At 48.1% G+C, this 15048-nt stretch overlaps 1 protein-coding gene across 1 annotated transcript in view; it reads left to right on the top strand.

The window, feature by feature from the left end:
* LOC149325854 (putative ATP-dependent DNA helicase HFM1) overlaps positions 1-15048 on the top strand; it is a 122717-nt gene that overhangs the window by 30802 nt on the left and 76867 nt on the right. The window contains exons 7-8 of the mRNA XM_089562779.1: positions 3834-3871; positions 5478-5625. Coding sequence (XP_089418905.1) covers positions 3834-3871; positions 5478-5625 — 186 coding nt within the window. The remainder of the gene's footprint in view (positions 1-3833; positions 3872-5477; positions 5626-15048) is intronic.

Here is a 15048-nt window from a genome sequence, read left to right as displayed (position 1 = left end):
TTCGATGCAAGCAGTGCAACCAGGCGCACGCGCCGCGACAGTGTCCAGCTTACGGGAAGCGCTGCTACACTTGCAAAAGAATGAATCATTTCTCGTTGTGCTGCAGAAGTCGCCAAGTCAACCAAGTACAGGAAGAGGTGGAAAGCGATGAAAACTTCCAAGTTTTGGACGTCAGCATATGTAGTGTCAACAGGCAAGCAGGGCTAGATTGGACAATGCACGGCCAGATTCCCGGATGCGTCATCAGTTTCAAAGTTGACACGGGCTCCCAGGCAAACCTTCTTCCCCTCAGCATCTTTCGACGCATCTGCAGTACAACGCCCCTGCGCAAGAGTACAGCGGTTCTTACTGCCTACAATGGCAGCGTTATCAAGCACGTGGGTGTCGCCACAGCATCACTGCTCCTGAACAAAGCGAAGCACGAGACGAATTTTTTTTATCGTGAAAAAAGGCCGACAAGCAATCCTTGGCTTTAACACATGCCTGCAATTTGGCCTCATTCCATCAGTTGTCGATGCCGTTAACATGCAGGATGGGCATGAAACACCAGAGCAAACGGCCCCGCACCTTTTCAGTGGAACCGGCTGCGTCAAACGACACTACAAGATGGTCCTGCGGCCCGGTGCGGTTCCAGTCGTACAACCAGCTAGGAGGGTACCCTTCTCCCTAAGGGAACCACTACGTGAAGAGCTCAACCGCATGGAGAAGGCGTCCATCATCAAAAGGGTAGACGAGCCCACCGAATGGGTGAGTCCCTTGGTCATAGTTCGCAAAAAGAATGGAAGCCTCCGGGTGTGCATGGACCCAAGAGAAATTAACAAGCACATCATGCGTGAGCACTACCCTATGCCCGGACGTGAAGACATTGAGTGCGAATTGTCAGGGGCGCGACTGTTTTCCCGCCTTGACGCAAACTCCGGCTTCCACCAAATACCGTTAGATGAGGCCACGTCGCGAATATGCACGTTTGCGACTCCGTTCGGCCGCTACAGATTCCTTCGGCTCCCTTTCGGTATTTCGTCTGCTAGTGAGGTCTTCCAGAAGACGCTCGCAGAGATCTTCGACGGCCTGCCAGGGGTTCATGTATATGTTGACGACGTGCTAATCTGTGGCAACAGCAAACAGCAGCATGATGAGCGCTTGCGAGCAGCACTGAGAAGGGCAGAGGAAGCTGGTCTTACGTTCAACCGTGAGAAGTGTGCCTTCGGTGTGAAGGAAATAACATTTCTTGGAGACGTCATCAGTGAACATGGCATACTGCCGAGTTCTGATCTAATTTCAAGCATTCAAGCTATGCCACACCCGAATGACAAAAGTGCAGTACGCAGAATGCTTGGAGTCGTTAACTATTTCCGCAAGTACGTGCCTCGACTGAGCGATAAAACGTCCCTACTTCGCAGCTTGGTGAAGGAGAACGTAGTTTTTGACTGGAGTTCGGCTCATGAGCGTGAGTGGAAAGAGGTCTGCGAAGCATTAACAACGCCTCCTGTGCTGGCCTTCTTCGACGCGAAGAAAGAAACCAAAATTTCGGCTGACGCATCTGGGCTAGGGTTAGGCGCAGCATTGTTGCAGAAGCATGGCAGTGAGTGGCGCCCAGTCATGTACGCTTCGCGAGCACTCACCGATAGCGAAACACGGTACTCGCAAATCGAGAAAGAAACCCTGGGCATTGTTTTCGCATGTGAAAAGTTTCACCAGCTGGTATATGGCCGCAAGATTGTCATTGAAACGGATCACAGACCTTTGCTGGCAATCGCGAAAAAGGCAATCGGAGATATGCCACCAAGGCTGCAGCGTTTCTTTATTCGTCTTCTTCGTTATGACTACGAACTCCAGTTTGTTCCGGGCAAGGACCTGCTGTTGGCGGACATGCTGTCCCGTGCTCCTGCCGTCCTTGCCGTCCTGGAGTCAACCGAAGACGTCGACGTTCATGCTGTACAGGTCCTCTCAAGCATAGTAAGCACACCAACAAAACGGCGCCTGCAAAGTGAGACTTTAGCGGATCCATACTTGAGCAAAGTCTTGGAGCAGGTGGCACAAGGAACTAAGATTGAAGGAGAGTTAAAGCCATTTGCAGCAGAACTATCGGAAATTGATGGAATACTGCTGAAAGGATGCAAAATTGTCGTACCGAAGACAATGAGAGTGGAGATGCTGCAGAAGTTGCACGCGGGACATCTTGGGCTGAATAAAAGTAAAGCCAGAGCTCGGGGCCTGATCTTCTGGCCAGGAATGGGCAGTGCCATTGAAACGCTCATTCGCAAATGCAGCGCATGCCAAAAGTACGCCTACAAGCAAGCTTCTGAGCCTTTTATTTTGTGGCCAACACCCAAGGTGCCATGGCACCGGGTGGGAATCGACCTTTTTCATTTCGCTGGTGACATGTACGTAGTGGTGTTTGATGCGCATTCAAACTTTCCAGACGTTGAGAAACTCGCCGTCACCACTGCGCGCGAAGTCGTTACAAAGGTTGCGTCTATTTTTGCGCGGTACGGAATTCCTGCCCAAGTGTGTACCGACAACGGACCTCAGTTTGCTTCCCAAGAGTTCGCGGAGTTTGCACGGCGCTATGACTTTGTCCATATTACTTCGAGCCCTGAATTTCCGCGGTCGAATGGTTTGGCCGAGAAAGGAGTACAAATAGTCAAGCGCATTATGAAGAAAACTGCAGAGTCTCGTGACGACTTCTGGATGGGTCTTTTATCATATCGCGCGTCCCCATTAGAGGACGGACAATCACCGGGAGAATTGTTGCAGGGTCGTCGGCTGCGCACTACTCTGCCTGAATGCAGCGTCGAACAGGAGCGCCCGGTAGTCAAGCACCGCCAGTCGTCCAAGGGCAAACTACTGCCTCCACTGCAGCAAGGAGACACGGTGCGGGTTCGTGACGACCGCCAATGGTCGCGCAAAGCGATGGTTCTCCAGAAGGTGGCTCCACGATCCCACATCGTGAGAATGGACAACGACCGTCTTCTAAGGCGTAATAGGCAACATCTGCTGCGAACCCAAGAGCACTACAACGTCATCGATGACAGCGACGACGACGTGGACATCCGCTCCGAGGCTCCAAGAACTTCAAGTCCTGGTACCGCCGATGAACAGGGTGAGCCACGTGATGGACTTGCCACAAGCACTCGGCTCACAGCATCAGGTGCAGCTGGTGGATCAAGCATGGACTTGCCACGTGATGGACTTGCCACAAGCACGCAGCTCACAGCATCAGGTGCAGCTGCTGGATCAACCATGCCAGCCATTCCACGCAGGACAACCCGGCCACGCATGGAACCTAAACGGCTAACTTATGATCACAAGTTTCGGCAAATTTCTTAGAGCATTGTCAAAACTGATCTTTTCACAGAGGAAAGAAGATGTATCAGATGTGGCTATCAAGCAAGCGGCCTGATAACATGTCAACGCCCCTTCTTCCTTTCCCTTTCCCTCGCTGCAGCCGCAGCTATAAATCTATGCGCAATAAAGGACCGGGCGTCTTTTCTGGCCTAGCCTACTGATGTGTCGCGTCTCTGCATGAAGCGATCGATACATAGGATTTGTCTATAGACAGTCTATAGACTTTATAGACACAAGTTTATAGGCATTCTATAGACTGTCTAGAGCTTTTTCTTGTAAGGGATTAGCCTCCCCTCTGTATCGGGGTGGTGGGGATTTCTCCTAGTCACTAATTCCTAGCATGCTCAATATCTTCGGATTAACTGCCCGTTTCTAAACTGCTCTCTCGATCTTCTCCACAAATCCTGCACTCGTCTCATACTTGTGTCTACTTGTTGAAAGTGTTCCCCAACCGCAGCGGCTTAACACGGCGTTCTGTTTCGCAGCTTGCTGCCTGGCTGGGACCGGATGCTAGACACCACTCGTGAGTCACCTCCCTGCCTCCGGCTGCGTCGTCGTCTTTCCGACGCAGAGGCCGTAACAGGGCGCATCTCACTTCAACGCTCCACCTTTGGGGCGATAGCCTTGAATGCCTCATACTGTCGTTAGCAGCCGTGTCGGCAAATGTGTCCACGTTTCGGCGTCACTACTTGAAAAGAAGTCGAGGCCGGGAATCGGACCAGGCCCTTCGGCATTTGAAGCGGAGACGCTACCACTGCGCCACAGCGGCATTTTTTTCCTTCATTGCCTGGCTTTGGCACACAACATACAACAAAGGCTCAAGGTTTGAACATGAATAAAGGTGCATCTAGTGAATGCATGGCTCTCGTAATTGAAATAAAAATACGAAACGGAAAATAAAAACAATAAAAATTAGAAAGGAACACAATAAGCAATAAAATAAAAATATGAAAAATAAAATAAAAACAAAAATAAGAAAGGAAACAAAGATAAAAATAAAATAAGATAGAAACAATAAAAATAGGAAAAGAAACAGAAATAAAAATACATTGAAAAAATTAAATGAAAAACATAAAATATGAAAATAAAGACATAAAAAACTGCGCCAGAAAACGCTTTCGCCTTGCAGCACTTTAGAGAGCCAAAGTGCCCCCTGAATTTTTTGGAGTATGTGTAACGCAGTGAGGGGCTCCGCTGGCCGAGCTGGGCCGCTCGCTCGGAGGAGTGTCCGGAGCACAGCTCTGAGCGTATTGCGCGAGCACGAAACGGCGACCACTTCGGGAACAGAGAGGCGTAGCTTTGTGCGAGCGTAGCGCTGGGGCCACCGTATTTACTAACGCCAAAGCATTACATGCCTCACCGGCTGCAAAACCGGCTGCTTTTTTGTCCAGCAGCAGTGGTTCCAAACACTTTCTTAAAACACATGCATCTACAGAATAAATGCTAGACATGAGCGCCGTGTCTATAGCATTTCTTCTCTCGTTACATGGCTTACGAGGCTTTAACGTCCCAAAGTGACTCAAGGCGACTAGGGACGCCGTAGTGAAGGGCTCTGGGAGTTTCAATCACTTGGGGTTCTTTAACGCTTACATCGCACAGTACACCGGCCTCTAGAATTTCGCCTTCGTCGAAATGCGGCCGCCGCGGCCGGAACCGAACTCGCGTCTTTCGGGTCAGCAGCCGAGCGCCGTAACCGCTGAGCCACCGCGGCAGCTATCATTTCTAATTCTTTGGATGCACATGTTAGCGCTGTTATTTTTTAATTTTTATTTTCAGAATCACATTGTACCAACTCACCCAGAAAGAGGTTTTAATGAAGCTCAGATGACGTCACCGGGATCTCGCATGACGTCAGCTGTAGGACAAAAAATAAATGGGCGTCCAGAAACGCGCTGACGTAATGGTCAAAGAAAATAAAACACCTTCTTTGGGAGGGGGGGGGGGAATGATCCGAGGACCTTTTTCCTGTGAACGTCTTTTTAGCGCACAGCCTATCGAACGAGAAGAGTACGCGTTGCATAACAATGGATGCAAAGAAATGAGCGTGATGTGTCGTGAAAGGAGTGGAGTGAATGTCCGTCGCCCTGCACGGGAGAGCTTCGGTGAAAGTACAGCCCGAGTCTGTGCAGGTTCCCGCCCAGTGCCCGGCCAGTTCCCCTGCGGAGGCTGGTGCTGGGCTACCCGTGCAACACCAGCGACTTCCGCTTCGACATGGCGCTCTCCTACAAGCTGGCCGCCGTCATCAACGCCCACGCGGCCGGAAAGCCCGCGCTCGTGGTCAGTCGCTCCCGCCGCACATACGGGCACAGATCACCGTACTCTGTTCGCAAGTGCAGCAGTTTCTATATTGTTCCGGCGAAAAGTAGAAAAGGTACAAAACCAAAACTTAGTACTTGGGCTTGAAACGACTACAGCGGTCATTATACTTTCCTTTTATAAGAAAGCCGCTATTGTGGGGAACACGCGCGAAATATTGCACTGCTTTCGCCGAAATATGTTTCAGAAAGGCTGCTTAACTACACTTAAAAATCAAGAGCCTTCTTTACGATTGCTTAAAGAAAGGGAATGCGATACCGTTTAGCTGTTTGGTTTTGCCGTCTAGTAATTGCAATGTCGTTCCTGCGGTTAAAGTGTGTGTCTTTCGCCATCACTACTTTATTTATACAGAAACACAGAGAACCACTTAAGGCCTCCCATGCGGCCTCCCTATCAGTGAGCTCCCGGTATTGGAACGCTCGGAGTCGCACCGCCGCACAGATACCATCGCGTCCCGCCAATGCTTGAAACCAGATCTCCCCGCCGTTTTCACATAATACCACCGTTTTGTGCCAAAACTGCTAATCCACCGACTACCGACTATGACTAACCATGTCAGGTAGGGCAGCTGCCAAATTCTGTGGGTAGGCCATGTAAGAAATTTGGGCGGGCCAAGTGCCTAAATGTTTTGACATATGACAACACCAAAATATTCGAAGGTGGGTCAAGCGCCACATTTTGTTGCGAAAGCAACACTACCCCAGCCAGCTCGGCTTGTCGCGTGGTCGCACTTCAGCCGTATGCCGTGGCCCACGAAAGACCTTTAGCCGCCGCTGCCTAGCAACGCTCACTCCACCAGATGAGCTCCGCTGGGGTAGCGGGAGAGGAGGGGTCGCGTCGCGGGTGTGTGTGTGTGTGTGTGTATGTGTGTGTGTGTGTGCGTGCGTGCGTGCGTGTGTGTGTGTGTGCGTGTGCGTGTGCGTGTGCGTGTGCGTGTGCGTGTGTGTGTGTGTGTGTGTGTGTGTGTGTGTGTGTGTGTGTGCGCTTCGCCTCAGTGGATTCTAGTCGTTATGGAGAGCGCGAAAGAGAGGCAGCAACGAAAGAACGAAGCGAGGAAGAGACATCGCGCTCAGTTGCTTTCGCAATTCAACTAGGGTTAACCAGAGCTAAACCACCATAAATTTTTCTGATGGGCTAAGTGGGAAATGTTTTGGTGAGTCAACCCCATACTTTACGGATAGGCCAACAGCCAAATTTCTTGCAGGTGGGCTAGCGCCGAGGTTTTTTTTTTTTTTTTGGGGGGGGGGGGGGGAGGGGGGCGAACTGCGAACTTTTGGAGGTGGGCCAACTGCCATACTTTAGGCGTTTTTTGAAGGTTTGCCAGCTGTCAAATTTTCGGGGTGGGCCCAATGGCAAATATTGGTGTGGGTCAAGGGGTCCGCCAACAGCCAAACCTTGGCGGTGGGCTAAATGTCAAATTCTTGCAGGTGGCTACTCCCAAATTTTGTGGGTGGCCCACCTGGCAAATTTTTGATGTGGACCAAGTGCCATATTTTGTCGGTCTGTCAAGTGGCCCACTTTTTGGATGTCGGCCAACAGCGAAATTTTTGGGGTCCCTTGAAATTTCAAGTTTGAAAATGTTCTCTGACAAGTGCCAAATTTTGAAAGTCGTTCAGAATTTCAAATTTGGCGGTGATCTCTTATCAGTTTCTGTGGGTTCACGTGGTCCTCATGACGTCATCTTCCAATTCACAATCAGGGAATTTCGTTATGTAGATACTTGGTGGCTTTTGCAAGACGAGACCCTAAATGCTTCTCAACGACATTGAAAAATCTATATTATCAATTAAAGGACTTTCAACGCCAAATGACCAAGACAGTGCGGGCGACCATATTCGGCTCTATATGGTGCTACTGTGTTAAACCGTCTCCTAGCGTATTTGTGGCAGAAAACATTTTTTTGCTGTATAGCCACCATTTAAGTTCGCAAATTATAGCTACACCGAGTCGGAAAACTTTTTAGAAATAAAATTGCTTGTGCATGGCAATGCCATTTTTTACATAAGTAAGATACATTGCGTTTTCAGATATAACGACCTGAAATGAATTTGTTTAAATGCTTCTCAAAGTTGAAAAACCGCAAAATGTACAAAACGGTGCGCATAAAAATGTTTCGGGAAGGGAAAACAAAAATCATGGGAAAAAATTCGATACGAGAAAAGCGAGGAAAGACTATTTAAATTTCGGCTTTAGTCTGTACATGAGGGTGAATTGCTGGGCTGGTTGGTTCATAATGTTGTCAGGGTGGAACCAGCGGAACACAGACGCAGGACAAGAAAAAAGGAGGAACACACAGTCCAGCGGTGTGGTGTGCGTTCCTCTTTTTCTCTTGTCATGCGTCTGTGTTCCGCTGGTTCCACCCTGGCAATACTCTGTACATCCTCTTCATTGCAGAGCAAGCAGCCGCCGGAGCTCAGAATACTCAGAACCACTCTACTGTGCTGCAGGTGGATGGTTCTGATGTTTGGGATTTGAAATGTCACTTGCCGTGTTCATCCGCGTTCACACACTCGAAACGCTTTGGCCTCCAAGTACGATGTGAGCCACTGAACGACCAGTTGGATCGTCTCGACCTCTTTCTCCTATGAGCACTGCCACGAAAGAGCCGACTCCGTATCGCTCGCTGCATACAGCACAATCCTTCAGAATAATTTTAACGTCGCTTGCTATTTGACCGCAACGTGGGCGTCCTGCCAGAAGCTCGCGTTCGGATGTTACCGTTACGAGCTCTGTGCTGTTTACGTGAAGAAACTCTAGTCGGTTGGTTGGTTTATGGGGTTTAACGTCCCAAAGCGACTGAGGCTATGAGAGACGCCGTAGTGGAGGGCTCCGGAAATTTCGACCACCTGGGGTTCTTTAACGTGCACTGACATCGCACAGTACACGGGCCTCTAGAATCTCTCCTCCAAAGAAATTCAACCGCCGCGGCCGGGATAGAACCCGCGTCTTTCGGGACAGCAGCCGAGCACCATGACCACTGAGCCACCGCGGCGGCTGGAACTCTAGTCAGTGTGCTCTACCTAGAAGAGGCGCCCACAGCGCTTCCCGTGACTGAGGGACGGGAAGCGAGGCTGCAAAGATCCTCGATCAGCATCCGCAGTTACCCCTCGAGTTATGATGCCCCTGTTACGCTATGGCTTCGTTTTTATGAATCTGAACAGTGCCCTTGAGCAGACTTCTATAATGGCGAAGCATCAAGCTTTCATCAACCTCAGCTGCGCTAAGCTCACGTCGTACTCGGCGACCCAAGTGTTTCAAATGCCTAAAGATGTCAAGGCAGAAAGCTGGGTTAGTCGGTGGTTCATGATCGATTAAAAAGACTATACTGGGACAAATGGATCGATATACTATCAGAGCGAATGTGAACTGAAAATTTTTACTTCGACAGGAGGTACAGGTGCCCACAAAAGTTTTCGGCAGGCGAAAATTGCAACAAAACCTAATTGATGAGCAGCCAAAGCACGCAGCCTTGAAGCGAAGTGTGTGCTTTGTAGTTCCCCCTTATAAAAATGGTCTATAGACAGTCTATAGACTTCTTATTGACTCTGTTGACTTCCTATACATATTACTTTTTGTCTATTCATAGCCTATAGACTGCCTATCTATAGACTGTCTATAGACAAAAGTCTACTAGAAGTGTATGGCCATACATCTATAGATTGTCTATAAACTGTCTATAGCACTTGTATTGCCTATAGACTGTTGTCTAGGATTTGTCTATAGAGAGTCTATAGACATTATAGACAGAAATGTATAGACACTCATAGACTGTCTAAAACTTTTTTAAGGGCCAGGGCGACCTGCACCATGCGTCCCTCTGTGCGTGGTTGCGCTTCTAGTCAGCGAGGAAATTTATGCATTTCGTGATTTTGGCGTTCGGAAAACTTTTGTGGACACCTGTACATAAATGGATTTCCGTGGCACATGCGCGTGCATGATTATAACAGAGCATGCAACAAAAAAGGCAGTCCCGCAGGTGGCAAACTCTGTTTTTGGGATGGGGCAAGAGAAGGCGTGCTGGCCTTGGCTGCTAATGTGGTAGGCCTCGCATATTTCCCGATGTAACTTCGTGCCTCACCTACACCAAGCACAGACGTGGCACCAAATGCTGGCACGGGCCCGCAACGCTTACAGTGTTTGTTGTACAGTGTTGTTACAAAGTGGGACTTTTATCCCATCTACTCCAGCAGCGACACAATTCGATAGACTTGGAATTATTCTATAGTAGGTGTCCTTGGTACAAGCATAATAGATTCGAGTTGCTTCTCTGATATTAGACTGCATTTTTTTTCTTGAGCCCCTTCACACGAGCCTATGGTAATGAAATTTCTGTTCATTTCTTGAGCAACTTCCGTTACGGGAACACGAACGCTGTCTTTGTAAATTTTTATGATGCCTTGTTGGTGACGCCTTCTACCCATCACTTTCTTGATGATGTGCCATACTTTCCTAGAATTGTTTTGAACATTCATGAACCTATTTTCATAATATGTGTTCTTCGCCTCTCTTAAATCGGAATTCAAATGATTTGTAAGCTTCCTGAACTGCACGAGTACGCTTGAATCATTGCACCTGATACATTCGTGGTACTTTTTGTTCTTTTGCCTTATTCTCTTGTATAATTCACGAGTGTTCCATGGGTTCTTTATTTTCTTGCTCCTTGCTTCGCGTTCCTGCAATGGGAAGGCCGCATTATAACATCTAGAAAACTTCTTCAAGATGGCGTTATAGGCCAGATTGGCGTTGGTTTCTTCATACTATACATCTCCCCAAAATTCTAGCTCAATGAGCGTTTTAAATCTCTGAAGGCTCTCCGGGTTAATTGCACGTTACATAAACATTCTAGGATGTATATCGTTTTCTATTGCTGAAGAAGTGAGGCAAAAAACTGGCATGTGATTACTAATATCATTGATTATAACACCAGAAGTAGCATATCTGCATCTACGAAGGTAGCTCAGTTGCGAATAATCCTGGAGGGCAGTCGTATGGCATTAGTACAGGCATGAAAATTCAGGACATTTTGAAATTATTGTACTTCTGCATTGCTTGATATTGTATCGATATTAACATCACCAAGGATTAGGGTGGACGAAATTGCGGACTGAAGCAGAAAGAGTTCATCATGTAGGAAATTTAAAAATTTTGATATATTACCCGCTGGCGGTCTGTATAAAGCGCCAATTGCAAAATTTGAGACCCTGACTAAAACGGCTTTGAATGTCGTCATCCAGCCTTGTCCATTCATCTATAGCTTGGAGGTGCAAACAGTCCACCAAATAGAAAGCAACACCTCCACCTCTCTTGCCCTGTCTACTTAAACTCATGCATTTGTAGCCGTCTATGTGGGGTGGTACATCCGTTTCAGAGAGCTAGGTTTCAGTTAGTGTTATGGCATGAAATTTCATTCCGAGAGAACCAAGAGGTATTTCGAAGTCATCTATCTTGTTTTGATACTTATGGTGTTTAAATGCAGTGCTGTGAATTCTCTCCTGAAATTTTGAAATCTTGATTTAAAATTTTTCGCGTAATAATAACAGCAGTGTACATCCGTATCCTAAACCATGGCTAGGGCCATTGCTGATGTCTTTCTTTATGCCTTGATTCAGTTTGAAATTTTTTCAACATCAGACAAGCTGGTGATGCGTACGTCAGCTTCTTCGTCCTAGCTTCCTTGCCAGTATTCATCCGCCACGAGTCCACACGAACTTCCCGCGCATTTTCTTCTTTTAAATGATTGCAGAGCGAAGCAGCTCCTTGCTGAAGGTGGTTTAATGCTCGTTTATGTATACTGGTTTGCTGTCTCCAGCGTATTCCAGATCTTCTGTGTTGAGCTCCTGTTTTCTTGCCTTTTGCAGGATTTTATCCTCCTTTGTATGTTGCACAAAGCGCAGGACAATGTTTTTTTCTCGCGTTTTAAACGTAGGCACTCGGTGGCAAATGTCTATGTCTGAATCTGCGATTGGCTCACCCAGTAAGGTCCCCATTTTCTTAACAACGCCGCATAAATCTCCGCTTTCTGGAACACCCAGTCTCTCCAGATTGTTCGACCTCTGGTATTGCCCCAGTTCTTCTAGCTTCCCACTTAGTCTATTGTTCTCTGCTCCTAGTTCTTCATTCTCTTTGTGTGAATCCTGAAGCTCTTCGCGCAGCTCTTTCATTTCTGTCCGGAGTTCATTTACTACATCGCAGGTGTCGCTACAATATTTGACGCTTTCCTTTAGTGTCCTCAGGTCAGCTCTGAGTTCGCGTTTCATATCTTCCACAGATTTCTTGAGGTCTTTCACTTCCTTACTCATAACAGCGCGTTATCGCAGCACAAATCACTCAATGGCACACTTAAACCTCAGTGAAAAAAGCAATGTACAAAAAAAAATAGAAGAAATGATGCTGTATTCGGCAGCAGTGCGCAGTCAGTATCTTATTTACAGAATTATCAGAAACATGACACTTTCTCACCTGTATAGAGCACAGAGCGGTTAGGTCCGTCTCTTATGCGTATCGCAGCCGAACTGAAGCTCGATGGTGTAGGCAGGGTCAATTTATAGCTGAAACGGCGTAAACCTTCATGCGTAAACCATACTTCACCTGAACATTCGACAAAAACCTGTAAAACTGCGGTTTGTAGCTTTCAGCATTCTCAAAAACAATAAAATCACCCACATACCTAAAACGTTTTACTGCACGTTTTTTTTCTTTTTCATGCGTGCTACTTGACTACAGCTACAAAATTTCCTGCCGAAACCCCGCTGTCGTTTTGAAATCTGATCACTATCCAACTTTCATTGCGCTCTTTTACTGCATCTTACAGTCGTTGCGTCTAACAGTCATTGTTAACAAGACACCATGCACCTTGCACAGCTAGGCCTAGCAGTTTGAAAATAGTCAACACGTCCAAAAGCGAATGAATGAATGGTTGTCGATTTTGGCTTATGTACAGGTGAGAATGCGCAAATTTTGTCCTGTTTTGCTTCGCCGAAGTACGCTTTTAGAATTAACCCCTACAAAAAAAAGTTTTAGACAATCTATCGAGTGTATATAGACTTCTGCCTATAAAGTCTATAGACTGTCTATAGACAAATCCTAGAGAGCAGTGTATAGGAAATACAAATGCCATAGACAGTCCATAGACAATCTATATATTTATGGCCATACAGTACACTTTTAGTAGATTTTTCTCTACAGACAGTGTATAGACTATGAATAGACAAAAAGCAATATCTACAGGAAGTCAATAGAGTCAATAAGAAGTCTATAGGCTGGCTATAGACCATTTTTATAAGGGAATCAACCAGCGGCCTACAGCACAACCCAACTGAACGCCACCACTTACAGCCATTTGTAGCATTGATTAATGCAGCGGTGGCGCTGTGTTTGATCCAAAACGCCCTCGCTGAACGCCGCCAAGTTGTCAACCCTCTGAACGCAGGCCTTGCAAAGGAAGGAACGCCAACTCGGAAAAAACTGCGACTGTACTGTAGCAACACAGCGCTTGCAGCAACCTGGCACGCGCACCGCTGGTTTAGGCACACGCTCGCTGTCTCCTCGACTCGCGCTCTTTTCAACAGCTCTTTTATTTTTTTAAAATCTCTATCTGTTGCTAGCCTGTCTTGCCCAAGGACATATGGTGGAACAGAACGACGATGCAAGCAAGCATGGACGCTCTTTAGTCCTCGGCTTTCTATATCACCTTCGCAAGAAAAACATAGAAGCGGTAGACACACAATGCCTCCTTAAACTTGGCGTGCACAACACTCTCACAGAGTTGATCGCGGCCCACAAGACAGCTCAAATCCACCGCCTCGCACATACCGTTCATAGTCGCCATATTCTAAACCGGATACATAGAAATTTACCGTATGGGCGACTCTCTCTACCCCACACCCCTTCCTGCAAGTATCTATAGTCGCCTAGAGGTCAAACCCCTGCCAAAGAATATGGTGCCTGGAAGACATGACACACGCCGGGGCCTTAAAGCCCAAGCCCTAGACACAACGTACACGGATGACACCCACTCAGTCTGTGTAGACACCGCCAAATGTAATAGCAGCAACTACATAGCATGTGCTACCACTCCTCATGCTACCATGCTCAACGCAGCCACGACGCGGGTTTCGTCTTCCACTTGTGCAGTAGTTGCGATAGCGCTGGTCATCGCTCACCCTGCCACTCGCACAGTCCTCAGCGACTCCAAAAACGTCATCCGCAGTTGTTGCAACAACTCCGGTTACGCTGCCGCGGCACACACTCAGGCCTCCCAGGAAACGAAACGGTCAACAACATATATCCGGAGAACTAACTATCCGGGCAAGAGCAGACGCGTTCCCAAATCACGGGGCCAGCTCAGCGAGGGACCATACACTCACTTTTAATGAAATCACGACTTTCTATCAAAGAAGCAAATTGGAATATCCCCTTCCCAACCCCACGCTCACGCAAGAGCAAGCAACCACTCTCAGGCAGCTCCAAACGCACATATTCCCATGCCCCGCAGTACTAGCCAAAATTCATCCAGATATATACTCTGCAGAATACAAAAGCTGCGGAGAGTATGCTAACCTTAACTACACCATGTAGGCCTGCAGTAAGAACCCTTTCAGCGGAATAACCACAGAGGAGCCGTGGGAGGCCGCGCTACGCAGCTCAGACCTGACCAGGTCGTCGAGATCCAAGAGACCAAGGCCACCAGGCGACAGTAGTCCGCCTGCGCCAGAAGGGAGCCTTCCTCTTCGAAGACTCTATAAATAAAGTTCATTCTCTCTCTACCCTGCCGCTGCACGCATCTTCAAAGACTGCGTCCCTCCACGACAGATCAGTCTAGTCTGGTTCCTGCTCGTGCTGGGAACGAGGGAGTTGACTACCCACTTTGACGTTTTACGAACCGCGCGGCCGACGCGCCCTCGCCCCGGACGCCCCAGCGGGGGCTCCGCAGACCTCCGCTGAAGTTACCAACCTACGCAGATAACAACGCCGAATACACCCATCCTCCATCCTGACTTCGACAGAGCAAAAGCAACCCTGCTCCGTCGATTATAAGCTGATTCCCTTCTCAGTCACTCCCCTAGCACCGCCTCACTTCTTATGGGGATGCGTGAAACAACCGCCTCCACACGTCTTACTGACAGCTCCCACTGAAGAGGGATGAAATGGACTGATGACAACCGCGGACAAATCGCAACAAGTGGCTCTCACTTTGTGGGCCCCAGTCAGTCGCCTCCCTCCTTGAAGGCCGCGCCGCCCCACTATGCTTGACTTGTTCCAGTTATGGCAATAAAGTTCATTCACTCACTCCACTCTCTGTATTCATTCACTCACTCCACTCTCTGTGGAGTGAGTGAAAAAACACCACCATCACCAAGCGCCATCTGTCGCAGTGTTAACATT

This window comes from Amblyomma mixtum, chromosome 10 (assembly GCF_055824585.1).
Source record: "Amblyomma mixtum isolate Tamu chromosome 10, ASM5582458v1, whole genome shotgun sequence".
Lineage (NCBI taxonomy): Eukaryota > Metazoa > Arthropoda > Arachnida > Ixodida > Ixodidae > Amblyomma > Amblyomma mixtum.
This window is presented reverse-complemented; position numbering and strand designations above follow the sequence as displayed.